Source organism: Dysidea avara, chromosome 2, assembly GCF_963678975.1.
Source record: "Dysidea avara chromosome 2, odDysAvar1.4, whole genome shotgun sequence".
Lineage (NCBI taxonomy): Eukaryota > Metazoa > Porifera > Demospongiae > Dictyoceratida > Dysideidae > Dysidea > Dysidea avara.
The window spans coordinates 54032974-54060675 of NC_089273.1; the positions used below are offsets into that span (position 1 = coordinate 54032974).

The 27702-nt window shown below is 40.3% G+C and overlaps 1 protein-coding gene and 3 long non-coding RNA genes across 7 annotated transcripts in view; all 4 read left to right on the forward strand.

Annotated features, from left to right (window-relative positions):
- Positions 1 to 6970: 6970 nt before the first annotated feature.
- Positions 6971 to 8244, forward strand: LOC136246285 (uncharacterized). Of its 4 annotated transcripts, none has more exons than XR_010696358.1 (5): positions 6971 to 7177; positions 7326 to 7494; positions 7547 to 7862; positions 7912 to 7993; positions 8059 to 8243. It is a non-coding gene; the product is annotated as an uncharacterized lncRNA (long non-coding RNA). The 4 variants fall into 4 exon arrangements; XR_010696359.1 differs by lacking the exon at positions 6971 to 7177 and having other exon boundaries at positions 7204 to 7494; positions 7547 to 7629; positions 7679 to 7862; positions 8059 to 8244; XR_010696357.1 differs by lacking the exon at positions 6971 to 7177 and having other exon boundaries at positions 7204 to 7494; positions 7563 to 7862; positions 8059 to 8242.
- A 3025-nt stretch (positions 8245 to 11269) lies between these two features.
- On the forward strand, positions 11270 to 11820 carry LOC136246286 (uncharacterized). The gene is made up of 3 exons (XR_010696360.1): positions 11270 to 11411; positions 11460 to 11672; positions 11745 to 11820. It is a non-coding gene; the product is annotated as an uncharacterized lncRNA (long non-coding RNA).
- Positions 11821 to 11888: 68 nt separating this feature from the next.
- LOC136246287 (uncharacterized) lies at positions 11889 to 12311 on the forward strand. Its single transcript, XR_010696361.1, has 3 exons — positions 11889 to 11960; positions 12031 to 12120; positions 12170 to 12311. It is a non-coding gene; the product is annotated as an uncharacterized lncRNA (long non-coding RNA).
- A 1156-nt stretch (positions 12312 to 13467) lies between these two features.
- LOC136247707 (F-box only protein 11-like) overlaps positions 13468 to 27702 on the forward strand; it is a 122964-nt gene continuing 108729 nt past the window's right edge. Inside the window, exons 1-2 of the mRNA XM_066039538.1 lie at positions 13468 to 13716; positions 22480 to 22549. Of these exons, the coding sequence (XP_065895610.1) occupies positions 13679 to 13716; positions 22480 to 22549 (108 nt within the window). The 5' untranslated portion in view covers positions 13468 to 13678. The remainder of the gene's footprint in view (positions 13717 to 22479; positions 22550 to 27702) is intronic.

The window sequence follows — 27702 nt, forward strand, 5'->3', positions numbered from 1 at the left end:
GTAGACGCACGTGCCACGCTCCTTGGCGCGGTTTAAATTCGAAATTTAAAATGGAGTTGAAGCGTGGTACTGTACCTCTAAGTTACAGTTAGTGATAATCGTCAGTAGGATTCAGTGCGGATGGTGCTGGCAGCAAAAGATTCGTTTCAGTGGACCGGCTTGTCAAGCATATTTTTTGATAAGGAAAACACCATAGCCTAACTTTTTTTACTGCTGATGAAAGAAAACGGGAAAACGTACTCTTCTATATAACAATAATAGCAGATGCAAATGGAGCTGGAAATGGAGAAAAGGTCAAGTCATTATAAAGTGTCACGTGCACAATTTGTACTGATGAACCAAGCTGTGGTTTACACCAGATACATGCAAAATGTACATTGGCTGCTATAAGTCTGGGACGAAGCTTTCCTGGCGTGCTGATATTTGTGATTATCTGGACTCATTATAGTTCATAAATTAGCGCCCCCCGGCCTTCATTTGGGGCCATGTGGCGTTTACTTGAAAAGCATTGCATATCGCTGCATGTGGTGGTTGTTCTGTAAGCTATACTTCCAGTTGATTGTAGTAAATATGTGATGAATTATTTACGTTGTTGGTTCTTGTAGGTTCAGCAGTTTTATGTCACGTGATACTCAGCTACGACGATCGTCAGTGGATGCATACCCTACAAGTAATAGAATAGCATAGCTACAGTTAGTAAAATGTTCTCATGCATGCAAGCAACATTTGTTTACACTATAGCATAGGTAGCTGTAGGCCTTGTGTGCATACACTTTTCATATTTTTCTTTAATAAAGTCTCACATGAAAGTGAGCGTGTTTCTTGTGTATGTAGTTAAGTTGATGTTATGCCCAACCATCAAATATTGGCTGGCTACGCCCCTGCTCAGGGGTCAGGCACGCTTGCCATTACCGGAAGGGTCAGGCACGCTTGTCTAATGGTTTGTCAAGGAAGAGTGACCAGGCACGCTTGCCAAGCATTGGGTTCACTCACATTGTTTTCGAGCTCACCAGGCTCACGTAGTATGTCCTGGCGGAGTCGAGCAACGCCCTCGCTTCATAGGTAGTGTGCCGTTGTTAGCCCATGTGCGACGCTTTTATATACCCACACAACCTCCTGCTGATGGACGCGCGGTGACTCGCTTTAAATCATTTACAGCACGTCGTCCCCCTTTAATTGATCTGGACAAGCTCTGCAACACTGGCCTTAGTCATTAAGAGCATCTGGTCACTGTGTACATGGGTATAGTCAGGTGATAATTGTTCCTTTTTATGGCCTAGCAGCCGCTTCATGCCGTTCTCTCACTATCCAGGCATCCCAATACTACCTGTGGACCCCTCACTGGCTAATCCAGGGGAGCTGGCTCCACTTCTGTCGGCCGCAGTTCTACCATCATCTTCCAGGCCGTCCACGGTAGTGGTGACAGAAGGTATTCCACCAGTAGCTCGTCAACTGGTGGAGAAAATCAGAAGATGGGATTATGTCAACTTTGCAGACCTCTTGAAGGATCCCCACAGCAGAGAGCAGCAAGGGACGGCAGTCAATGGTCAGACAACGTCGCAAACTGCCAAATAATCTCTTTCCATCATCAGCTGGCTCCGGGCTTACAACATTTTTTCAGCAGTACTCCTGTCATCAGAGGAGACTTCCAAGGAGGAAGCAGCAGGTCTGGCTGCCTATGCTCCCCTGATCTTACAGTTGTCAGAGGACCTACAAGGCAACCAATGGTCTCAATATGACATAAACTACCGTGAATGGGCAGCAGCTAAGGGTATTCGGAGATGGGGAGAAATGAATTTAACCATTTATGGCCGCTGCCTAACATCTAAACATCTTAGTCAACCTACCCGCCCGATCATCGGCTCCAAATGGAAATCTCAAGGATAAGTCTGCTACCAGTGGAATGAGGGTCTTCCCTGTAGCAAACTATCCTGCAAATTCAACCACAGATGTCGCACTTGTGGGGGAGCCCACAGGGCAGTTGACTGCACTCCCTCCCAGGGCTGTTAAACACCCTTTTAATCACCCATTGACTGTAATCTGCCATATTTATCATCACTGGCTGCTGGTCGGCTCAGTAAATCACTTTTATCATCAATGTATCTCTAGACTGGTTAATATTTTACATATATGGTCATGTATGCTGGTCACATCTTTATATGTTCATGTGTTACTACTCAGGGAAGGGGCAGGGTGGAGTCTCTGACAGCCTATCAGGATGGAGCCTCAGGCATGAGAATTTTAAAGTGGACCTCTAAACACGAAATGCCTGTATAAGGGAACCCCTAGTCTAGGCTTTCAAGGAGGTAGATTAAGGGGCCCCATTCTGAATGGATGTCAGAGAACTCTCACCCTCTGTCTTAGTGTGACTCTTGCTCACTCCAAGTGGGGTAGGGAAGGGAGCCTTATGTTCCACCTCCTCGGGGTGTGACTATCATTTGGCTGTCCTCTTCTCCCTCCCTACAGAGCTTTCAAAGGACTGGAGAGTGTTTGTCCAGGGCATGGTGTCAAATGGTCTTCACATCTACACAGACCACCTCCTGGCGATTGACTCCTGCAGGTCTCCTAGCTCTCATTGTCGGCTACCTATGGAGATTTTCACACCATTAAATATACATCAATGGACACAACAACTGCAATCTCACCCAGATGGCCAATTTTTCTCCTATATCATTCAAGGAATCTCATCTGGATTCAGGATTGGGTTCAACCATTCTCACACAGTCCCAGCATCCAGCAATCTCCCCACATCTAATGATTCAATCATAGAAGATTATTTGGAACGTGAAGTAGCTCTGTCTAGAAGTGGAAGTACCCTTGTAACTATTCCATTCCAGGTACTCAGATAAGCCCACTGGGACTAGTACCTAAAAAGAACAAACCAGGGAAATGGCGCCTGATTATGGATCTATCTTCCCCACCAGGTGAGAGTGTCAATGACAGGATCTCATCAGAACTATCATCAGTTAGCTATACATCACTAGACCACCTGGCTTCCCTGGTACTTTTACTTGGTAGAGGATCTCTGTTGGTCAAAGCTGATATTCAAGAAGCTTACAGAATGGTACCTCAAGATCAACATTTACTGGGGGTACATTGGAATGGCTACATATACTTGGATAAAATGCTCCCGTTCGGCCTCAGGTCCACCCCAAAAATATTTTCAGCAGTAGCTGACGGGCTCCAATGGATTCTCGGTCAAAAAGGCATCACTCACCTCCTCCACTATTTAGATGACTTTGTCTTAGTGGCAGCTTCGATGGGAGATGCATCAACACAGAAGGACACTCTCATAACAACCTGCACTCAGCTTGGGATCCCATTAGAGATGTCCAAGCTTGAAGGCCCCTCCACCTGCTTGACTTTCTTGGGCATCGAAGTGGACACTGGCAAATCAGCTGCGCCTACCGGCAGGAAAATTACTCAAGCTAAAACAAGAATTGACTAACTGCCTCCATCGTAAGTCCATTACCAAACGTGAGTTGGCCAGTCTGACGGGTTTGCTCCAGTTTGCCACAAAGGTGATACTCCCTGGGCGTAGCTTCCTCAGTCAGTGATACGCAATGCAATCAATTGGCTCTCACCCAAATCACCATGTCCGCTTAAACTCTGCAGCCAGAGCTGACATCGCTTGGTGGTACTTGTTTGCAGACAGCTGGAATGGTATCTCTATGCTTTGGGACAGCTGCAGCCACATTCTCAGTCCAGAGTTCATTACATTCTCAGATGCATCAGGCTCCTGGGGATGCGGAGCATTCTAGGAATACCAGTGGTTCCATCTCAAATGGCCAGTTAATTTTCAACTTCTTTCTATTGCCATCAAGGAGTTCATTCCAGTTGCCTTGGCCGCAGCTATCTTTGGCTGTCAGTGGCAGGGTCACTTAATCCAATTTTTGGTGAACAATATGAGTGTCGTGCACGTCCTCAACTCTACCTACAGTAAAGATCCCCATCTTATGCACATTGTACGTGTTTTGGTTTTCCTGGCAGCTCACTTCAACTTCTGGTTCAGAGCAGAGCACATTGAGGGAAAGGCTAACAGTCTTGCAGATGCGTTGTCTCGCGATAATCTGGAATACTTCCTTTCTAAGTCAGAGTCTCCCACCAGGGACCGCTCTCCGGATATCCCAGCTACTCTCATGGCTCTCCTGGGCGATATTCAGGATTGGACATCTCCTAGATGGATCACCTTGTTCGGTGCAACACTAAGACAACTATGACATTCCCAAGCACCTCATCTTATGCTACAAATACTGTGCAATCTTTCCTCACCTTAATCCCATTGACAGTTAGTATACTCATTGTATCCCGAACTTTAGCTGCAGCCTGCAGGACAGCTGGAATGTGTTTTTAATAATGTGTACAAATGACTATCGTAACACTTTCGCAGGTCATAAATCAATCACTTTTGCAGGTGGACCCTACAACATACGTACTGAATGTTGGTCGGTCACCTATTCCTTTTATAGCCATACAGTCCTAGGGTCCTTAGACCCGACTAAGGCACCAGTAGGGTATATATGACGTCCCAGGGTCCTTCTCAGGGGTTTGAATGTCAGTCTCAATCTCCCTCGTTATACAGCTCTCTCCCCTTCACAGGCCTCTCAAGCAGGAGATCTCTTCCAAGTGTCATCACCCAGGATCATCCCCAATCCTCAGTCTACAGTTTGGATCAGGCAGTTTGCCATTACTTTGTAGCAGCCTTGTCATCATCGACTCATAAAACCTACAAGGCAGCAGAGAGAAGGTACCTGCAGTTCTGCAATAATTTCTCACTAACCCCACTCCCAGTATCAGAGAACATATTGTGCTATTTCGTAGCTTGCATGGGTCAGGAAGGACTAGCCGGTTCCTCTATTCGAACATATTTGTCTGGTATTCGTCAACTTCAAGTGGCAGGTGGCAGCAGGCTTCCAGGATCCACACTTAGATCAAATGTCCCATCTTAGCCAGGTTCTCAGGGGTGTCAAAGTCCTGGCAGCAAGAGCAGGAAGGCAACCCCGATCACGCCTCCCAATCACCCCTTCAATCCTTTGAAAGCTTAGACAAATTTGGATGTCTGGGATCCCTACCTTCAACAATACTGTGTTGTGGGCAGCAGCATCTACCACATTTTTTGGCTTCTGCAGATCGGGCGAGATCACAGTAGAATCAGTGACAAATTATGACCCGCAGATTCACCTGTCCTTCGAGGACTTGGCGGTAGATAATGCCACCTCTCCTACTGTCATCTCCATCCAGCTCAAGCGTTCCAAGACCGATCCTTTCATGAAGGGCGTCAAGCTAGTACTGGGAAGAACACATGATGACTTATGCCCAGTAACAGCACTTCTTTCCTACCTGGCTATCCGAGGTAATGCTTCTGGGCCACTCTTCATGTAGGATGATCTTAAACCGTTATCAAAGACCAAGTTCATTGAGCATGTCCGTCAAGCTCTTCAGTCGGCCAATATTCCAGCTCATCTGTATTCAGGGCACAGCTTCCGCATCGGGGCAGCTACAACAGCAGCATCTGCGGGCATCGCAGACTCTGTCATTCAAACCCTAGGCAAATGGCAGAGCTCAGCTTATCTCCTGTATGTCAAAATTAGACCGGATCACCTTGCCAATTTGTCTTCCACGCTATGGCACAGTGCCCAATTTTACGGACCCATGTACAAATTGTATTTCATGATTATAATACCTATGTAACTTCAGCACATCTTACCCTTGAAATGCAAAGCGTTGCTTGTATGGGTGTGGCCAGACAGCCTCAGGCTCAAGTGGAAGCAGTCTAAATGCTGGCTCGGAGGCCAGCTTAGGTGGACTGATTGTACCACATGAGCTTGGTTAAATTAATGGAGGGTACACGTGACCGAATCATCCTCGGGATCACGTGAGTCCGTCACGTGATCCGGAAAGGAACTACAGGAAGGTTCCCGGAGGTTCGGAAATTTCACCCTGGCACACCCATTATCCCACACGAGGTAGAATCATTTAGCGACAGGGCCATCCGATCATCCAACGGTAGGGTCATCGGACTAGCCGCACCTAGTTAATACAGGTTTAACCGCAGGTTAAACAGGGTTAACTAGAAGGCCGCTCCTCACCTCATTCATAGGCATCGGTAGGCTTCACTGCACGCGACGTTACGATAGTAACTTACCACTTACTGTAATTTAGCACTAGTTGTAACCTAGCACCTATTGTAACTTAGCACTTATTGTAACTTAGTACTAATCGTTATTGTAACCTAAATTATAGGCACTTATGTTATTGTAACTTAAACTAGGCACTTATGTGTACGTACCTTGTACATTAGCGTAAAAACCCTGTTGGGTGTTTGCTAATCAATCAATAAATAAATAAATTTTTAAAAAAAGTACGAAGCATCCGTCATTTCAGTCATGCTGGTGCGAGGTCTCGTGAGCTTGCTGAGTGTGCGGAATATTTAAATCAATGAGGCTCCCTCCAGCCCGTCGCTTAGGAACGTTTCGCAAGCTAACTACGCTAGAGTGAGCAAGCGAGCTGCCTTCCCCCCTTCTTTGTATATCCTTTCTCCATTGGCCTTTATATGGTTAATGTGACATGGGTCCAAGGGTGCAGTTTAATCCTTCAGTACGGGCTGATTGTACCACATGAGCTTGGTTAAATTAATGGAGGGTACACGTGACCGAATCATCCTCGGGATCACGTGAGGCCGTCACGTGATCCGGAAAGGAACTACCGGAGGTTCGGAAATTTCACCCTGGCACACCTATTATCCCACAAGGTAGAATCATTTAGCGACAGGGCCATCCGATCATCTAACGGCAGGGTCATCGGACTAGCCGCACCTAGTTAAAGAGGATAAAAAGTTGAAAATTTGTTCTAGAAACTTTCTAAAGTGTATAGTTAGGTAGTATTGTACAAGTTTGTGGAGTTTTACTACACTAACACTTGTTGCAATTGGAGTTATTGTTCATTATACTATTAGGTCTATTATTATTATTATTATTATTATTATTGTTTACTGAGCAGTCAGCCCTGCTGGTGTGCTCAGGAATCACATAAACAAATACATTAGGTACAATAATATGATTGGAGTCTAGCTGTAAATAGATCAGTATCTGCAATTTCAATTGTGTCAGTTGGTAGTATGTTCCACTCGTTTATTGTTCTTGAGAAATAGCTGTTTTGGTATGCCGTGGTGGATGAGGTAGGTAAAATATAGTGAAAATGGTGGTATTGTCTTGTTGGTCGTGTTTTTGGTAAGTAATAATGAGGAATTTGGAGTGATAACTGTTGGTAGTGTATCTTATGCAATATTTGTAACCTAGATAATTTCCGACGAATTTGTAATGTAGGCCATTTCAGCTGATCCAACATTAGAGAAACTGAACTGAATCTGCCATAGTCATTCAACACCCAGCGCGCTGCTCTTCGTTGTACTTTCTCTAACTCTGAAATATCTCCAACGTGGTAGGGATCCCAGACAGCAGATGCATACTCTAGTTGTGGTCTCACCATTGTTAGGTAAGCTGATTCTTTAACTTGTTTTGAACATTTGTTTAGATTACGTTTTAAGAAATTGAGTGTTCTAGATGCTTTATTGACAACATTTGATATGTGAGGTGACCAAGACAGTGATTTATGAATTAAGACTCCTAGGTACATATGTTGATCAGATATATCTAGTATGTGACTGTGAAGTGTGTAGTCGTAAGTGAGTGGTGATAAGGATCTCGTGCAACGTATAACTGTACATTTACTAATATTGAACTTAAGTTGCCAAGTATCGGCCCATTCTGACAGTTTATTTAAATCTTCTTGAAGTCTGTTGATGTCTTCTACACTATTGATAACTCTATAAAGCAAGCAATCATCAGCGAACAGGCGGAGTGGTGAGTTGATGTCTTTAGTTATGTCATTTATATACAATAAGAACATTAGAGGTCCAAGAACTGTGCCTTGTGGTACCCCAGACATTACCGACACTGGACTAGAGGATTCACTATTTAAAACAACACACTGAGTGCGTTGGGTAAGCCAAGTTTGGATCCAGTTATAAGTACTGCCATTAATTCCATAATATCTTAGTTTGGTCATTAAGCGTTGGTGTGGTACTGTATCGAATGCTTTAGAAAAATCCAATAGGATGATATCTATTTGTTTCTGATGGTCTAGAGCAAAGGATATGTCTTCTGTAAGAGTAATTAGTTGAGTTATGCATGAATGATTAGATCTGAACCCATGTTGATTTTCAATTAATATGTTGTTTTCGTTTAGATGGTTGATTATTAGTTAGACTAGTGTTAGTAGTGACAGTTTAATTGTTGAACACATTAAGGTGAGTAGCTAATTGTTTAGTATTACACTTTGAGGGTGAAGGGTGATAGTCAGTTGGTAATGAAACAATTACTTGTTTAAGTTTGGAATTGTGTCTCAGTGGTAACACAGTTAAAAATATCTTATTGTAGTGTAACAAGAGGGTGAAGAAGCTGAAAGTTGTAACTAGCTTAAATATTTTCTTAATGTGTTTAAGCGTTTTTTAAAGGAAGTGGCTATATTTACGAGCCCATAACGAAGGATTTTTTTGCTATATTTACGGCATTCCTAAGTGCGCATGTGCAAGCATCTCATGACTTACAGAAAGTTTTGGCATCTATTTGACAATGTTAGATATATTAAATACAAAATTCTAACTAGCTTAACTACCAAACTAAGTACTTTAACTACAAAACTAGCTACCTTAACTTACAGAAAATTGCATTGCCTTTGCAACTACAGGCCGTGCGCGGTTTGAGCATGCGCGTGTTTTGAATAATAAAATGCATGCAATAAAGGGTTTTGGTATTTGCTAACTAGTGATGATCCTACCATTCCTGGTATACTTGCCGTAAAAGTGTGTATAATTCTGGTTATGCAATGATTGAACTAACGCGGAATTGAACGGCTTCGATACCTGCATACCAATATACCCGGTATTGCGCGCGTTTTATTATTCAAAACACGCGCATGCTCAAATCGCGCATGGCCGTTGTTGCAAAGACAATGCAATTTCTGTACCGGGGTTTTCAAGTCCGTTGTCCTATGTAATTTGGCGCATGCGCTTAGCAGTGCGAAAGAAATGGCAGATTCAAGTGAGATGAGGTAACTGTGTGTGCCCTATTATGATGGATGATTGTAAATGTGGTAAAACTATTATTCAATGTGTTGTTGTGACTCCTTTATCACCAGTTAATGGCCCTTCGGTTAGTGGGTTTTTAGCGCATGCGCAATTATAATAGGACAACGGACTTGAAAATCCCGATAGTTGGTTACTATTTTAAAAAACTTAGATAAAATCGTGACGGTATAAGAAATGAAGAAAAAAAGCTTGATGTTATCGAGGCTCGAACCCACACATCCAGGATTGGAGTACCCACGCTCTACCACTGTACCACCGGTGCTTGCTGGCTATTTCTCTTGTTTTTGTACTATTTAAGTGTTACAAATCTATAGTCTAACCCATACCAGTGAAGAAGAAACCAAAGCTGAACCCGACCCTAACCCCAACGTTAACCTTACGTTTGCCTGTTAAACACAATGATGACTTCCACTGTCTGTATGAAGGTAAGTTTTTGGGTGAGTTCGAGGCGAGCTAGGGTTGGCCCGGCTTCATACAACTAGCTAGTGTGTTTGATACTCGAGTTATACGACAAACGACCAGGTAAATAAATATTTGCACCGTGACCGACTAAGTCACGAGATGCTTGCACATGCACACTTAGGAATGCCGTAAATATAGCAAAAAAACTTCTACGTTACGGGCCCGTAAATATAGCCACTTCGTTTTTTAAAGGTGTTTGAGAGTTGCCATAGGACAAATAGAACTAATACCCGTATAATGAACAATGATTTAGGATGAGTAGTGCACTGATTCAATTTTAGTCCAAATTTTTGCGAATTCTCAAAAATATTGTCACTGACTAACATTCCTGGTTTTGGCTAAGCATTCTGCGTTTTAAACTTTGGTAATAATACTGTAGTATCCAAAGAAATACGGAGGAATCATTTGTGTATCATAATTCAGACACATAATTATGATGGAGGCTATTTTAGCTGTTTCACAAAAATTTACAACTCCGCAATAATCAGCTGAACTGTATTTGGTAGTGTTGTCTTCAGAGGATTACACCTGTTGAGTGTTACCATGATAACTACTTAGTTTAAATAATACCCAACTAGTTAGTAGTACTTTAGACTAATCAAACTAGCTATTGAGTCATATTATATTAGATCAATTGTCATCTTGATCTCGTTGATCATCGTATTGATCTTGTTGATTATCAACATGATCACAGTTCATCATCTTGATCACTAAAATACAACTAGCCAAACTCCAAGTTAATAGTTTCGTTACCAACCAGCTAATCATTAATAATGAGGGAAGTACCCTGAGGGTGTAGTGAACATGTCTCGTTAACCACAAAACATCTGATCAACTAATTTAATCAAATAATAACAATAATGGCGGGTAATACAATTTAGTAATAACACGAGAAATGTTCTACAATAACCAAAACTTAATTTCCAGCTTTACGTCACATCCTCGTCTTCTTCTCTTCTCATTAACAACTTGTTCTAGTAATGTAATCTCCTTCTTGATGTCCTCAGGGTAGGAGGGTAGCCATAGCTGTTCTAATGTATTATTGTTCTTTAGGGCATCCAGGATCAGTTGTGAGGCTTGTCCAGTAATTGGGTTATCCCACATATACAGCCCCCTCAGGGTATGGTTCATACGCAGCACATCACAGATCACACCACACTCATCATCAGAAATGTTGTTACCACTAATCCTCAGCAACTTCACTGTCTTGCTCTCCCTCAGTGAAGAGAACAACTCCATGACTGGTCTTGTGGTGGAGTAGTTGTTATAGGACATGTACAGTCTCTCTATCACACATGAAGGATATGTTAGTATGGTGGTGAAGAAGTGTGGTGTCTCCCCAACAGCTTTGTTATAGCTAATATTCAACATTTTCACCTTACAGGTGATGACGATATCACTGAGGGAGCTGTCTGAGGATGAAGAAATGTAATTGTTGACCAACCTGAGGTCATCTATTGTGATGTTGGAATGGTGTAGACTACGGTGTAGTAATCGGATTCCGTAATCTTGAATATGGCAGCTGGCCAAATTAAGAGTCCTCCAGTTTCTACAGGACGAGCAGGTTAGTAATGTTGTTAGATCTTCTAAGTTATTAGGTGATAGAGTAGTGCTTGCTAGGATGATTTCTTTATCAGTAAACCTTTCCTCGATAGTTTTACAAGTTGAAATATCGCCAGCCTCGTAGAAGATTCTGTAGAAGCGAAGACGCTGTAGCTCATCTTCGAGGAATTTATCGTCGATGGTGATCGCCTCGTTTCCACTACGAAGGAACAGCTTGAATGATGGACGTTGTCCTTTTGTAAGTGTAACGTAGTGGTTGAACATGTTGTAATGGATATCACTCCAGAAATACTCTTCGAGGATGGACCGCTCTTCGTCGAGTGGGAGGTTAGCGACATAGTGAGCGGCGAGGTATTCTTGTACTGAAAAGTGGATAAAATTGAATGTTTTCGTTGCATTGAAGATGTCTATGTGTTCTACAACTTGTAAGAGACCGAAGCCATTGATGGCTCCTGGTATGGCCTCCAGCTGTGGACAGACAGACTTGATTTGCTCCAAGGTGATTATTAGTTGATTGTTATTTAATGCTTGTAGAGAAAGCTTTGATAATTGTTGTATTATCTTGCCACAGGGATCTGGAAGATTGTTGAGATCTGTGATAGGCTGCGTGACAGTGTTACCATATTTGGCAAGGTGTCGGCAGATGGTAAGGTTAATGAATAGCTTGTACAGTTCAGTAGAATTGTTTGGTAGGGTATATTCCTTCTTAAAGAGGAACAGTAGAACAAGAAGATGAAAAGGCGTGAAGCAAAGGCTATTGATGGTGGTGTGTTGATGGAGATAGTCAGTGAGTTGTGATATTTTGTGAGGTTGTGTCTTCAGTGATTGTTCAATGAAGTGTTCTCGTTCTGTTTCAGTAAAACCCAGAATGTCAACTCTGAGAGTGGCCTTGTTATGGAGGTGTTGTGAAGCATGAGGACGAGATGATACTATCAACCCACACTCAGGTAACACTTTACGATTTATGATGTCAGCTATTAAGCTGTTCTCTCTTAGACCTTCAGGGAATTCATCATAGCCATCAAGAAGGACTGCAGTAGATCTCCCTTTGTCTTGGAAAACAACTTTGGCGCAAACAGTAGATAAGTAACTGGCATCAACATGACGTTCACAAAAAGACTGAAGGAGATCTTGGAGTGAAGACATCTTCTGAATACCAGGATCCCTGAGACAGACCAGCAACACGAGTTGAATCTTCTTCATTACTTCTCCCTCAGCCCAACAGTAAGAAATGTGTTTCATCAGTATTGATTTCCCAATACCTGGAGCACCTTCTATTAGGATTGTTTGTGGATCATCACACTGATCAAAAGGCTTCAGTATGTCAGCAACATTTCTTGTCACCTTGCTAGTTTGAAGAGCCTCTCTCAATGGTTGATGACTGTCTAGTTGACGACGTTTGGTTACTGGTTGACTACTAGCAGCAGAGATGACATCACTGATGTGACCAGTGTGAACTGCTTTAGTGATGATGTTGACATCTTTCATGGTACGTTGTTCTTCATAATGTACTAATACTACTGGAGTGAAATCTTTAGGTTTTTCAGGAGGCCAAGTGTCCTTCCCAACATCAAACCTTGTTTGCTTGTAGACTCCCTTCACATGACGAGACAACTGGGAGACCACTGTACCTATACAATGCACACTACAATTATGACAACTCTAATAGTTTAGTACCTCCAGTAGTGATGGATGTTGATGGAGTAGAGGAATGGATGGCATCAACCAGTTTACCCCATGTTGCCGAGGGATCTTGTTGTAACCATCTCCTTAACATCACTTTACACCTCTCCTCACAACTGTTAGGATGGTCAGTATGGATGATATTGAGTATCTCTGGTGACATTCCTAGGGCTTCACCTAGCTCCCTCCAATTTGGTGCACACTTTTGAACAACAAACTTGGACATGTCATATGCCTCAGGCCTGTCCTCCCCTATAGTATTGAATGTTATTACACTATTTCATTGTCATTTTGTACAATACAAATTGAAGTTAGATGTATGTAGTTAATATTTTTCAACAAACAACAGATGTAGTTTGTGTTACAAAGTGTTCATGGGTTTACAAACCAGGCCTGAGCCCAGCAGCGTGTGGACAAATATTTACATGTATCTCTAAATTGTAAAAATATGAATATTATCCTTGTAGAGTAATAATATGCGACAGGGGCGCCCGCGGGCATGAAGCGGGAAAAATTTGTGCCATAATAAGCGCCTTCAATCACTAGTAGGCGCTAAACTGGAAATTAATTCCCCAGTTATGAGGCTTCTTTTCCTTACGCTGTGGTTGACAGTTGAATCTATATCTTACTGGTTTTTCCGCTGGGAACTGTATCCGTTGAAGATGAGGTTGACGCCATTGTCACCGGTCGCGGGCTGGTTGTGCCCAAGATGTGACAAGGCAGTTGTTGAGGTCGTATCGTCGGGTTCGCTACACGACACGTTCATTAAAACAAAATATTGAACTTAACGAGTACTAACCTTATCGTACTACAAGAAGGATCATGATGAAGGAGGAGGTGAACAATTGGCGGAAGTTGTGGTGAGTAGTGGAATTGTTTGTGTAGGAGTGTGGATGGACTATGATATCGATCATTACCTTATTAGGTCATAATTTAAGTTATAATGATTTAATAAGAATATGATTGACGTTAGGATCTCACGTAGACCAGACCGACTTTTTTGTGTGTGGGTGGGGAAAAGTGGTCTTGTACACTTCCAATCTGTGTAGTGTTCCACCAGCTCTATGGTGGGTGTTGATTGGCGAAGCCATTCTCTTATTACACTTTAGACCACTCCAAATAAATTCTCTCTGTTTCCCGTCCTGGATTCAAGCATATTTGCATGCGGGCGGGTGGTCCATTTCCATTATTTCATTATAAGATTGACAGTTTTTCAAGCCATTATTTGCCTGGCAATTGCTAGCATAACCATAAAAAGCTGCATAAAAGCATGCTTAAGCTTGTTCTTTCCTTTTAAGTTGCAAAAATAACACAAACGTGAAGTTTGTGCCAACTTGATAGCACTGCTGACCCTGTTTTGAGATGGCTTTACTGAGCCTATCAGTATGCAAGAATAACTGGAATATAATGGAAGAATACGGAATAATGGAATATTTAGAACTGACAGTAACTAGATGCGGGCGGTGGATGGGAAACAGAGAATTTATTTGGAGTGGCCTTAGGTGCTGTGACATACTACAAAATATGTTGCTCAGTAGTGAATGTAACACGACACAGAAATTCCATTGGTAGTGTACAAGACCACTTATTCCCCACCCACACACAAAATAAAAAAGTTGGTCTGGTCTACAATGAGACTAGATTGAAAGACCGTAAGATCCCTGTTTGAGTAGGCTGCTCGCATTGCTGTCTCCTGCTCATACAGGATTTTTAATTCTAGAGCCTCCCCGGACTGGGATGTCATGAACTTTTCTACATGACATATTATTTTTGTATTGTAATTTAATAATTTAAGTCTTGCCAGGGTTCCTGTACTGTCCACCCAGTGCATGGTACACCTGAGTTAAACCCTGTAATTATATTATATTATTTATTGTCTTAGCAAATAAGATGTCTCTCTCTCACGTATAGACATATCAATCATTTCAGTTGCAGCTGAGGAGTCCATCACTTTTCAAAGGGTGTACGAAATTTCACAATCATAATAATTTCTTTGAAATCAATGATTGATATGTGATTTTAATTATGATTCCGTGATATCCATCATTTCATAAAGATGGACTGCCATGCAGCCAGGAACTTTGATAGTTGACTAGACGGTGTAAAAGTGGTATTTGAGAAGTGAGAAAGTTATAAGGTGGGTATGTCAGATCACTTCATTAGCCGGCTCTTTGTTTAGTTTTGTTTCATTTAGTGGTCACGTACGTCACACACTTAGACCATGTGTTGGTATATGGTAACTGAAATGACTATATAAGGAATTGATCCTTCATAGATAGTCAGTATATTCATTACAGGTCCAGTTGACTAGTACCAGACTATCCACACCATTTATAGAGTAGCTACCAATGTGAAAATTGACTAACTGCTGTTACTTGTTGGACTAACTCTCACTTGAATATAGCTGCAGTGGCATTAAATTCCATTGCCTTTTTTGGGATGGAAATTTGTCGAAATATCTGAGATTAGGAGTTGTAACTCTCTGTAGCCTTGATCTTTTATCATAATACTGGAGTTCAACTTTCCTCTGAGTAAGCCTTCACCTAAAATGTTGGTAGTTTGATTGGTGAGGTAGGTTTCCTGTCGCTGCATCATTTAGGCCTGATTTTGGTCTTCAAAAACAGGTTTATTGTCTATAGACACCAACAAATGATAGCCAAAACTTCCTCACATCACAATTAGGGCTGAGTGATACTGCTATTTTAGTATCATGATCGATACTAAAGCCACTATTCACGATACTGAATAGTTCACGATACTTACACAAAAGTCAATCTACATAGTTTATAGCTCAGCATTCCTGCCGGAAGTCTTTAAAGGTAGTACCAAACTAGCCATTATCATCCTTGTTTACAGTAACAGTTATTGTAACACATGCTTTGAGGTTGTTATGGTGTTCACACCTTGCAGGGTAACCAAGTGGGTAGGCTTTATCACTTACAAGGATTCTTAGCCAAGTACTGCATAACAAGTGGATTTTTAATAACAGTAAATGTATAGGAATGGTATCACGATAGTTAATAACAAAATATTGCGATATAGATACTCTCAAAATATCGTGATATATTGTTAAAACGATAATATCGCTCAGCCCTAATCACAATACTGACAGTAGTAGTTACCTGTCAACAAAGAAGTCACATATGAAGTAATCCTAACCATCTGGTTGAATGGACAAGATTTGCTGATGTCTCATTTTATTTGATTTATAATTCGTGATTTAAAGGATTTGATTAAATAAACTAGGAATATTTAGAAAGTAGATAAGTTGCTATACAATGTGAAGATGTAAAACTGTTGATTGGATGTAAATGTGATTTGTAAACTGGGTGTCTGTGAATTGACTTTTTCCAGATTATACGTATTAATAAGAAATGACTTTGCAGGTCATCTGCCATCAGACAAAGAAGCCGAGAAAGATGATACTTGGTATGCAAAGTCCCACAGCCTTGAACTATCTGAAGACATATAAGTTGTTCAAAAATTCCTGTTGTAGCTCAAGTATTCGCGTCCGATTTTGGAGCCCGTCTGATATTAGGTGAGTTACTCTACGCACTGCCTTAAACAAGATATACGCAGCGTATATCTTGTTAAGGTAGTGTGTCTATCTCATTAACATGTTGAGCCAGTGCAGTATGTGATATATATGCACTGGCTTTCCTTTGATCTAAGGTGTGAAAGTGGTACACACATATTACTCTTGTCAGTATATCAGCTGGTTTAGACTTTCATTGTAAGGCCTCTATAACAAGATGAAAAGTAGTTGTTTAAGCGTACCTCTTCATCCAAACCATGTGTACATTGAATGTTAGATAGACTATATATTTGCTATTAGCAGTACAACCTGCCCCTGAGCAGATCCTACTACTATACAATAATTATGTTAATATCCTCTAATAATACAACCAGGATGGTGTTAGCTTGACACTATCAAACGGTACGGTTGTACCGTTTAAGTAGGGATCATGGTGAATGTTTTGCATGCCAGCCAAAATTCCGCCTTTAAAAATCATCCTACAGACATTGTATGCTGCGAAAACCACCTTTACGGAATAGTACTGGTCCATATAATACATAAAACAGCATTAAATACAACGAAACACTTACAGGTGGCCGGATATAAAATTTTGAAAAAATTGCCAAAAACTCCAATTTTAGCATCACTGCCTCACTCACTGACCACAGTCGCAAGCCTAGAGCCCAAATGAAGTAGCGCACGGTCACCATTTTACGCTATACAACAAACTCACCGGTGGGATGTGCCTTTTGGGGTTCCGACAATTGTACACCCTGTGCGCCTTGTCTTTTCTTTTATCTTCAATCAGGCTGCTTGTCTTCTTCATCCAACGAAACCATATTGATTCGTTAATTTTCCATATCAACACTTTCTTTAAGCAGCATAATAGATGCCACAAAATTATTTAAGGTGCTTAGAGTACGCTACTGTACGGAGGTACCTGTACTCCACGATAGGTCACAAGATCATGCACGCCCATTCTTTATTCTACGTATATCGATCTAACGATTATTAGACTAGAGTACCTCAAATCAGCCTGCCAACCTGAAGGTGTGGTCACAAATACAGCTAGCGTAAAAAGGGCATGGTCTCGATCGATCGAAACCACAATGAACACACCTTTTTGGGCAAGCACACATCTTTTGCAGACTGACTCGAGATACTCTAATACAGCAGTCACCCTAATAGAACAGTCACACGTTTATAGCTAGCTGTATGCTTTACCAAAAAACTAAACAGACTAGTATATTGAAAATTATGAATTTAAAAATGAAGTAGGGATCCAAGCGATAAAATGTAGTGAAACAAGAGATGAACAATGGTAGTTATTACAGCATAGCTCAGTGGGAAATCCCTACTTTGGCATGGTATAACAATTATTTTGTGTTCAGTGCCAAAGTAGGGATTTCCCACTGAGCTATACTGTAATAGCTACCATTGTTCATCTCTTGTTTCACTACTTTTTATTGCTTGGATTCCTACTTCATTTTTAAATTCATAATTTTTAATATACTAGTTTAGACTATGGTATGGCTCATTTACAGGTTTGCTAAATCACTTAGTCAACTGACATGCTCACGTAGTCACCTACACATGTTCACTTAGTAACCCACCCTCAAGCAATTTCATACATGATCAATAATTATAACAGAAAGGCACACTGCACTACTTGATAATACTGTAATACTCTTCTTCTCCGTGTTCCACAAATAATTCTGGACAAGTAGTAGACATACTAAACAATGTATGTACTGTAGCTCTAGCCGTTACTCTGGTTACCGTTCGAATATTTATTTTTGTGGACTTTAGGAAGAAACTGTTCTGCTGTTCTGCATTGCTGTTTCACCCCACACTCATGCTCTGGCTATAAAGGTATGTACTTTAAACCATAGTCTAAATAAGTTAGATACCGTAACTGGGTAAATGAATTACAGGTGCTTATTGTAACTAACGTACGAACGGATTGATGTACTGTGCTGAATGTTTCAACATCATGTTCGCCATGGATTGGGAAATTATGTACTAGGTATGTTTGTCCTTCTAGCACCTTTCTTCACTGCATACAAAGGTGAAATTCGTGAAGAAAAATCAATCACGTACTATCGCTTCAATGTGACGTAAGAAAATGCTCATAACTTGCATATCCTTGGGTCTACTGCAGCGAAACAAAGGTTTCCAACTCCTCATGAGCAGGCGAATAAGATGATATCCAGGTTTTTATTGTTAGTCCCTTCCTTCACTAAGAAAGAGGCAATCAAAAAATTAATGGAATTGTTTCAATAATATGCAAATATTTTACCCAATGTTTTCAATGTTTTATACTGGAAATTTAGGCTTGCACTATTGTGTCAGGTTTTCGCAGATCCGGTCACATTTAATGGTGTTCACTCTTTGAATACACCTTTTATCATGCACAGTTGATGTTTGTAGAAACTACATGTACATGCACAATCAGATATTTAGGTAGGGGGTTACTATTCAGTGGACTGGAACACTGGACTGGACTACTGGACTGACATATTTTTGGTTTTTGCACATTCTATGGTTGGATTTATGGAATCTTGCTAGTAAGCACCCTTAGGGCACCTGCAGCCCACTTCTAAATGCTGAAGACAAACAGTGGGATACGCGAAAACTGTCTCTTAATATTTTCGCTGCTGTTTATTATGCCACTATACAACACTTATTCCTTACCCTGGTGTGTAGTAATTTAATGTGACAGCAATAGGTAACCAGCAATCAACTAGCCAGTAGACAATATCTTTCAAGATATCCTTAGAGCAAGCTTGAGGAGCAAGCTAGTCTCGCTAGCATGGCTAGACCTCTAGACTTGCCTCTAGTTCAGTGTAGGGGCTTACCAATTAGAGATTTTTCAGTATGGGTACTTATAATCTTTAATTGATAAGCCCCTGCACTGAGACAGAAGTCTGGCAGCGAGACTAGCTTGCAGTTGCTTCTCAAGCTTGCTAAGGATATAACTCGAAGGATACCGTCTACTGGCTAGTTGATTGCTGATTAACTATTGCTGTCACAATCAATTCCCTACATTGCCTGCAGCATTACTACACACCAGGGTAAGAAATAAGTGTTGTATAGTGGCATAATGAACAGTAGCGAAATTATCAAGATAAGAGACAGTTTTCGCATATTCCATTGTTCCTCTTCAGCATTTAGAAGTGGGCTGCAGGTGCCCTAAGAGTACTTACTGGTAAGACTCCATAAATCCAACCATAGAATGTGCAAAAATCAAAAATATGTCAGTCCAGTAGTCCAGTCCAGTGTTCCAGTCCAGTAGTCCAGTCCACTGAATAGTAACCCCCTATTTAGGTATTAGTAGTTAATAAAGATATTTTTCAGATACCGAAGTGGTTTTCTAAAAATACCGAATACCGAATTTGATGTAGTAATTAATTTTTTGGTGGTTTAGTGGTGACCATATGTACATGAAGTCATCCCCATACAACCATGTTTACGCTGTGGACAAGCACAGAGCTATGTGTGTTGAAGTATTCACAATGGTTTTTACTATTTGGGATACTCCAAAACTTACTTAGGACAATAATAATATTGTTGTTTCATTTGTTCCTTAATAGCACAATGTGGGTATAGGTGTAAATTATAGCTTTCTCATGTTTTTAATAAGAGTGTAAAATATACAAGGTATTTAGTGATACCGAGGTATTTAGTGATACCGAGGTATTTAGTGATACCGAGGTATTTAGTGATACCGAGGTATTTAGTGATACCGAGGTATTTAGTGATACCGAGGTATTTAGTGATACCGAGGTATTTAGTGATACCGAGGTATTTAGTGTACCGAGGTATTTAGTGATACCGAGGTATTTAGTGATACCGAGGTATTTTTCCTAATATCATACCATTCTTCAATATTGCAATACTGCCCATCCCTAATAAGAGTAGTAGTTCAATTGTAATTTCTCTTTATCAAAAGTACTTGTATTGTATTAAAATACATATCCTTGAAAATCATATGTACTTGTACTTAAACTGTAGTAAATCTCAAAAGTATTTGCACTTTACTTAAATACTTTTCAATTAGTGTTGCACCGATAATCGGTTGAGTACTCTGTAACAGCTGATATACGGTGATTTTACAAGTAACGGTATTGGCTACGAAGAGGAAATTATTTGCTGATAACCTAAACCCACAATCAATTATTACAGGTTTTTGCAATTGAATTCGTCGCCTTTGCGATTGAATTCGTCCCGTTTGCAATTGAATTCGTCGGTATTGCAATTGAGTTCGTCCCGTTTGCAATTGAATTCGTTGGTTTTGCAATTGAATTCGTCGGTTTTGCAGTTGAATTAGTCGGTTTTGCAATAGAATTCGTCGCGTTTGCATTACAATTCGTCATAAACAAAACGGCTTCAAGAAACCAACCCGTTCATTAAGAGATGTACTATTTATGCCTTGGAGAGTTACACTTGAGACACTAGAAGGTAATTGAAGCTGGTAGTACGCGAAGTTGATAGCTGTCTGACAAGTTAATTAACTTGCTCGCGAGTGACCACACCCATCGCGAATGGCGTAGTAGAGTTTGGAATGTTGCTGGATAGGCTGTAGAGGAAGAATTATTGCCTTATAAAGAGTTGTTTACTACTGTTGTACTTGAACAAGTTCTTGTAGCAGCTGCTACATCATGTTTTCGTGTTTGCTCCAGCTGCCATTCTTGTTACGGACAAATTTAACTGCAAAAGCGACGAATTCAATTGCAAAAGCGATGAATTCAATTGCAAACGGGACGAATTCAATTGCAACAGCGACGAACTCAATTGCAAACGGGACGAATTCAATTGCAACAGCGACGAATTCAATTGCAAACGGGACGAATTCAATTGCAAAGTCGCCGAATTCAATTGCAAAAACCTGTTACGAACACGTGACAGTATATTAAAAGAAAGCAGTGAATGCAGAGGTAAGCGTTAAAGATTTATTTGCTGTACCTGTTTATAACTATTTAGGCTTGTTTATCTGTGAATAGTGTGGCTGCAAGGCTGTAATAGGCTGTGTATATTTATCGGCTGCCCACGCAATTGACCAATCACTATTTGTAAAGGGTTTGGAATCCCACCAAAACTCCGTTTGAGAAGCTGACGAAGGTGTTTTATAACTCATTTTCGTGAAAGGGGTTAATGGTACACTGGTAAGAACCATTATAGAATCGGCTGCCCACGTAAGTAATTAAATGATGTTATACACACAAACTTTAGATGATTTTTGCTCCTTCTCCCCTGACCTACAGAATAGAAGAATATCGGCATATCAGCTACAGGAATGAATGAAAAATCAGTATCGGTAAATGTGAAATATGCATATTGGTGCAACACTATTTTCAATGTACTTCGCCCCATGCCTAGTACCGATACTATCAAGTATTAGCACGCGACCTGACCATACGCAACACACGTTGGGAGAAGACTTGGGTATCATCCATTGAAGACAACTAGCCACGTTTGGTCCACCATCTTCTCCAGGAACTAGTCGCTGTATTGGCTTGTTACCAAATCGCGAGTTATCCCTGATGAAGGTAGCATGAGTACCCCTTACCTTTGCACCTTACCTTTGAGGCATTGCCGTGACAATTATTTAAAAACCGCAATCACGTAGAAATTTTAAAATATGGTGACATCACTTTGTGGACGTTATCTGGTTAGTGATCATATTTCTTGCGCATTTCGCTTTCTTAACATCAAAGATAGTTGGTAGAATTTGATCTTCCTGAAAAGAGAAGGTGTGTTGTCTTATATGTGCGTTACTAATGTAGCCAGTATAAAGCTGAATGTCGCGTGTGTTTGCTCCGTGTGTTTAGGGGAGTCACCAGTTTAATGTACTTTATCGCTTACTTGTAACTGTTCAAGAGATGAGTAGAACAGTGTGTGTGTTTTGTTATTAGGTAAACCTATGTGACGTATTAATAGTGTGTTTTGTGGTTCATCTCCAAGTTATGTTAATATTTGAGTAGTTTAGTCTGTGGTGTAAACCGCTTCACATTTGTTTATCATTCCAATCAGCTGAACAAAGTGTTTAACACATGTTACAATTAGTTAATAGTGTTGAAGTTGTTGTAACTGATATCACTTGTAGCCGGATCAGTGGCAACATGAGCAGCAGAAGATGTAGGAAACGACACTGCAATGAGTTGGATTATTCTGAGGTGAGTGGAACATGTTATTGTGAACACATTAGTACATAAACTGACTGGACACTGATGTCCCAACTCCTGAGGTGTCCATATTATGTTAATGCCACTTGAGGACACCTACATAATCCAGAGATCCCTTAGTACATAAACTTTACAGTGGACTGCAATGCGCCGGCCGGAAAAAATGTTTTCTATCTTGATATAGAAATGTTTAGAGCTGAACCTGTTGAGACCAAATCTTTAATGGAGTTTAGAGTAGACATGGCCTGTTATATTATCAGGTGTAGTTTGTAATGTCCACACACATTTCTGGTAGTTTTCACTCACCTATGCAGTCAGTCATGGCCTATATACTACGTAGTATATATTATCTATGGTCATGACTCCTTATACAAGTCTACATGTCCACTTGCAGCACAGGACCAGTCGTAGAGTGAAACATTTCAAAGTTGATGGACTTCTACTAAAATATTCCAGTAAGCATTTTGTTTTATGATGTTGTGTGTGTGTGTGTGTGTGTGCGTGTGTGTGTGTGTGTGTGTGTGTGTAAGTGTGTGTGTGTGTGTGTGTAGTGTGTTTGCGTGTGCGTGCGTGCGTGCGTGTGTGTGTGTAGTGTGTATTTCATTTTATGACTTATTACCTAGAGGGTAAAACCAATTGGCTGTTAAAGATTCATCCTTATCTAGTAAGTGGTTTTGGAGTTGTAGTGATAGACAACAAGAAGAGCAAAACAATTGACTTACACAGTGTCTTTACGGGAATATTACAGCTTCTTGTTTAATTGATCATAAGTTTCGAGTACAACGGGGGCTACAGATTTGGGGTTTGTTTCATTCTATTCACCATGAAGTGGGGCATTAATAAAGGTATAGTTTTTGACTTATTTATACCTGTACTACTATCAAGCAAGTAGCTTAGAAACAGCAACATTAAAGATATGTTTTACTACAACACTAAACACACGTACGTAACTCACGTTTGCTTCATGGTACAGAAGGGAAACAAATATCTACATAAAGAGACCAATCCAGTGGTACAGTTTATTAGTAGATACATACGTACGTATGTCTTACTTCACCGTTTACTAAAACAATTAAAACATGCGTAAATTTTTTGTACCACTGATTGTATTTCAATGTATTTCAATTGTCTTGTTATGTAATTGACATTGTAGTCTTTGCTGTACCCATATATGGTACTGTGTTGATACTTATTATAAACAGGCCAACCATATCTAGACCAGCTACTACCTGTTGAGTTGCTATTGGTGATATTCTCATTTCTACGAGAGAGGGACCTGTGTCATGTGATGCTTGCGTGTCAACGATTTAACAATGTAGTCAATGACACAACCCTATGGTCAGTTTAGCCAATCAGATCACTGCTGGATGTTATTTCAACTTATAGGAGGGATTTGTTCCGACGAGTATTTGAAATGTCTACATCATACTCATACAGTTACTATGACAACATGTACAAGATGGAATGTCCTCAAGAATAGTTGGCATGGAAACAGCACTTTGAAGTGATGGTAGGTACACTGATGACATCACCACAATGATCACAGGATCCCCACAGCATGAGTCAGTACATGTTCATCCTAAAGTGGCTACGTTGTCAAAGACACATCCCCTGAGGCTAGAAGCCACACAAGTCCCATACTACGCTACAATTGTTCAGGCCATAAACTCAGCCAGGGATGGTGATAAGATAGTAATACACCCTGGAGTGTATTGTGAACAAGTTATGATTTATAAGAATGTCATTTTGATTGGGTCTGATATGGATGGTACATACGTGTGTGTGTGCGTGCGTGTAATGTGTCTGTGTGCATACATAGTTGTAGTAGTGTAGTGTAGTATGAGGCAACATATCCTGGGTGCTGGCCTGGTAAATTGCAAGTTTCCAGGTTATGATCAGTTGCTGTTGTTGAACAATAAACTGTACTCATAATGTGACCCGATGAACGAAAACTGGCGCAAAATTCTATTTTGCTATTGAAATAAACTGGATAAAAGTACATGTGCTACATGACGCATTTCAATCGCTTCGTTTTGTACTGCAAAGCTCAAATTAATAAAACCTACTGTGTACACCAGTGTAACACCACCAGATTCCCCTGTTCATTGGGAGTAAGAGTTATGGGTGCTTATTTACATTACGGTAGAAACAAAGTTTACCGTCATCATTTGAGTTATTGAAATGGCCTTATTCTTTGTCCACACAGATACCTACAGGGTAAATACTATACCTTGATTGATGTGCCAATTCATGGTGAACACACTGACTCATTTTAGTGGCTTGTTTCAGTCGTGAGTTATAGTTGATTTAGCAAGTGCCTGTAATTTATTTGTATTGTTGCTGTACAAATCAATTCCTGTTCAACTGTCTATCCCTATAACTCCAAGACTATTCATCACACTGAAACTTTGGCTGCCCACTCCTTTGTTACTATAGAGTACAGAGAAGCAACAAAATGTGATCCGGTCTGTGAAAAGGAGTGTGATAGCCTTTTCAATTGCATGTACTTGACAACCTGTAATTTGACGTGTGAGTAATGTGGTATCACCCTGAAACTAGGGCTGAGCGATTGTGACATTTTGCTACTTTCATGATTGTAGGATGTAACATATCACCATTATGATAACTATCACGATGTTATAACTCACTTGCATAAATAGCATTGTGTATGGTCAATTTTGTATAAATTATTTATTTAACCATGTACGGTGAAATTGTGTACAATTGTTCAACACAATTATGGCCATAGGCAGTTATTCAATACAAATATTAATAATAGTGTCATTATAGAAATTCATCAGTTTCTAACAAGTAAGCTTTTTAATTAGTAAGATTTATTTGTACAATGAACTGTCTCAGAAGTACACTCTTAGTGTAAACTTGTTTACTGGATCACATGTTCTTCCACAACAGTATGTGTACATTTGTGTGTGATGTCACAACATGACAATTATTTATTTAATAGTTATACCATGGCTGCGAGGGATTTTGATGATATATATACACCCAAAGCCTGAGGGCTGCGGGTGTATAATCCCAAGCAGCCGTGGTATAACTGATATATATCACTTGGCTAATAGGTGAAAGAACTAACGAGAACTCATCTCGTTTGTTTTATACAGTAGCATCTGAAAATCGATTGTGGCTTTAAAACCGTGGGCTAATAGCCATCAAAATGTTGTCCATGCGTTAAAACGTCATTAATATATTACTATGCTTCAACACGCTATGTTAGAAAACTTGTGATTGTGGGATTGAGTTTATATTGTTATCATTTTTGTACTAAGTTAAGCCAACTAACTTCACTATTGGGACAGTAAGTAAGTTATTATATTAAGTTAAGCACTTCGGACTGTAAGTTACTAACCTATTTCAACGTAGCAGTAGTAGCTTTGCTGTTCCGTGGTCTGTTCAAAGGCTGATACGCGGTGGGTAGAAATACGCATCCACAATCGCCCAAACGATTATTCTATGCCTTCATTATCCTTTAGTAACAACCAACTAGTCTATCTTAGCCTTTGTACTAAAAAAACTACTACAAAAATGAGTCCCACAATACAAAGCTCTATGTCGCTCAATATAACGAGTCAAAGCACATCGATTCTTTGAACTGGCTGGGTATCAAAGTCATTGGCAAACCGCTTTCCCATGATATTGCCCAGGCAATTGTGCATTAGTCAATCCACGTCCAAACAGTGGTGATCAGTTGTGTCAAGAAGACAACACTTTTAACTGGACTCCACCAACAACCGATCACTTTATCAGATTCTTCAGCTGTTCGGAGGTACCCATCAAAAGTTAGAAGCAAGGATTATAACAATCTTAACACTCACTATAGCAAACAGGTATTCATAAGATGTCTCAAAGTGTACCACATCTCCCAGATGAGGATCAACTTCCCCAATATCATTGGTGTTATTCTGATACATATGGATAGATTGCTTTCATCACCCTGTATGTCCCTGTGAAACAAATATGTGGCACAATAATAATATTGTTGTTTCATGTGATCCTTAATAGCACAATGTGGGTATAGGTGTAAATCATAGCTTTCTCATGTTTTTAATAAGAGTGTAAAATATACAAGGTATTTAGTGATACTGGGGTATTTAGTGATACCGAGGTATTTAGTGATACCGAGGTATTTAGTGATACTGGGGTATTTAGTGATACTGGGGTATTTAGGGATACCAAGGTATTTAGTGATACCGGGGTATTTAGTGATACCGAGGTATTTAGTGATACCGAGGTATTTAGTGATACTGGGGTATTTAGTGATACTGGGGTATTTAGTGATACTGGGGTATTTAGGGATACCAAGGTATTTAGTGATACCGGGGTATTTAGTGATACCGAGGTATTTAGTGATACCGAGGTATTTAGTGATACCGAGGTATTTAGTGATACCGAGGTATTTAGTGATACCGAGGTATTTAGTGATACCGAGGTATTTAGTGATACCGAGGTATTTAGTGATACCGAGGTATTTAGTGATACCGAGGTATTTAGTGATACCGAGGTATTTAGTGATACCGCGGTATTTAGTGATACCGAGGTATTTAGTGATACCGAGGTATTTAGTGATACCGAGGTATTTAGTGATACAGAGGTATTTAGTGATACCGGGGTATTTAGTGATACCGAGGTATTTAGTGATACTGAAGTATTTTCCTAATATCATACCCATTCTTCAATATTGCAATACCTCCCATCCCTAATAAGAGCAGTATAGTTCAATTGTAATTTCTCTTTAACCCTCTATTACCGAAGTTTTTTTTACAAAACCGCAAGTGTGAAAACTTTTATGGCTTGTGTGAACTGTGGGCGATACGAGTGGACCCCACCCATTAATTAACCCATCAAGCTATACAGTGGAACCTCTATATAGCGGACACCCACGGACCAAGCTTAAGTATCCTTTATATGGAGGTGTCCTTTGTAAGGAGGTTGAAATATTTTATGCATATAATATCATACACAGCATAATTATAATGTTTGAAGATTGATTACCCTATAACAACAGTTCACACCTATGCACATAGTCAGTCACTAAGCTGTTCTTCACTCTGCTTTGAAAAATAACTATCTAAAGTTGTTTGCTTACTAAATACAAGAGATGAACAATACAGGCGAGCTACAGTAGT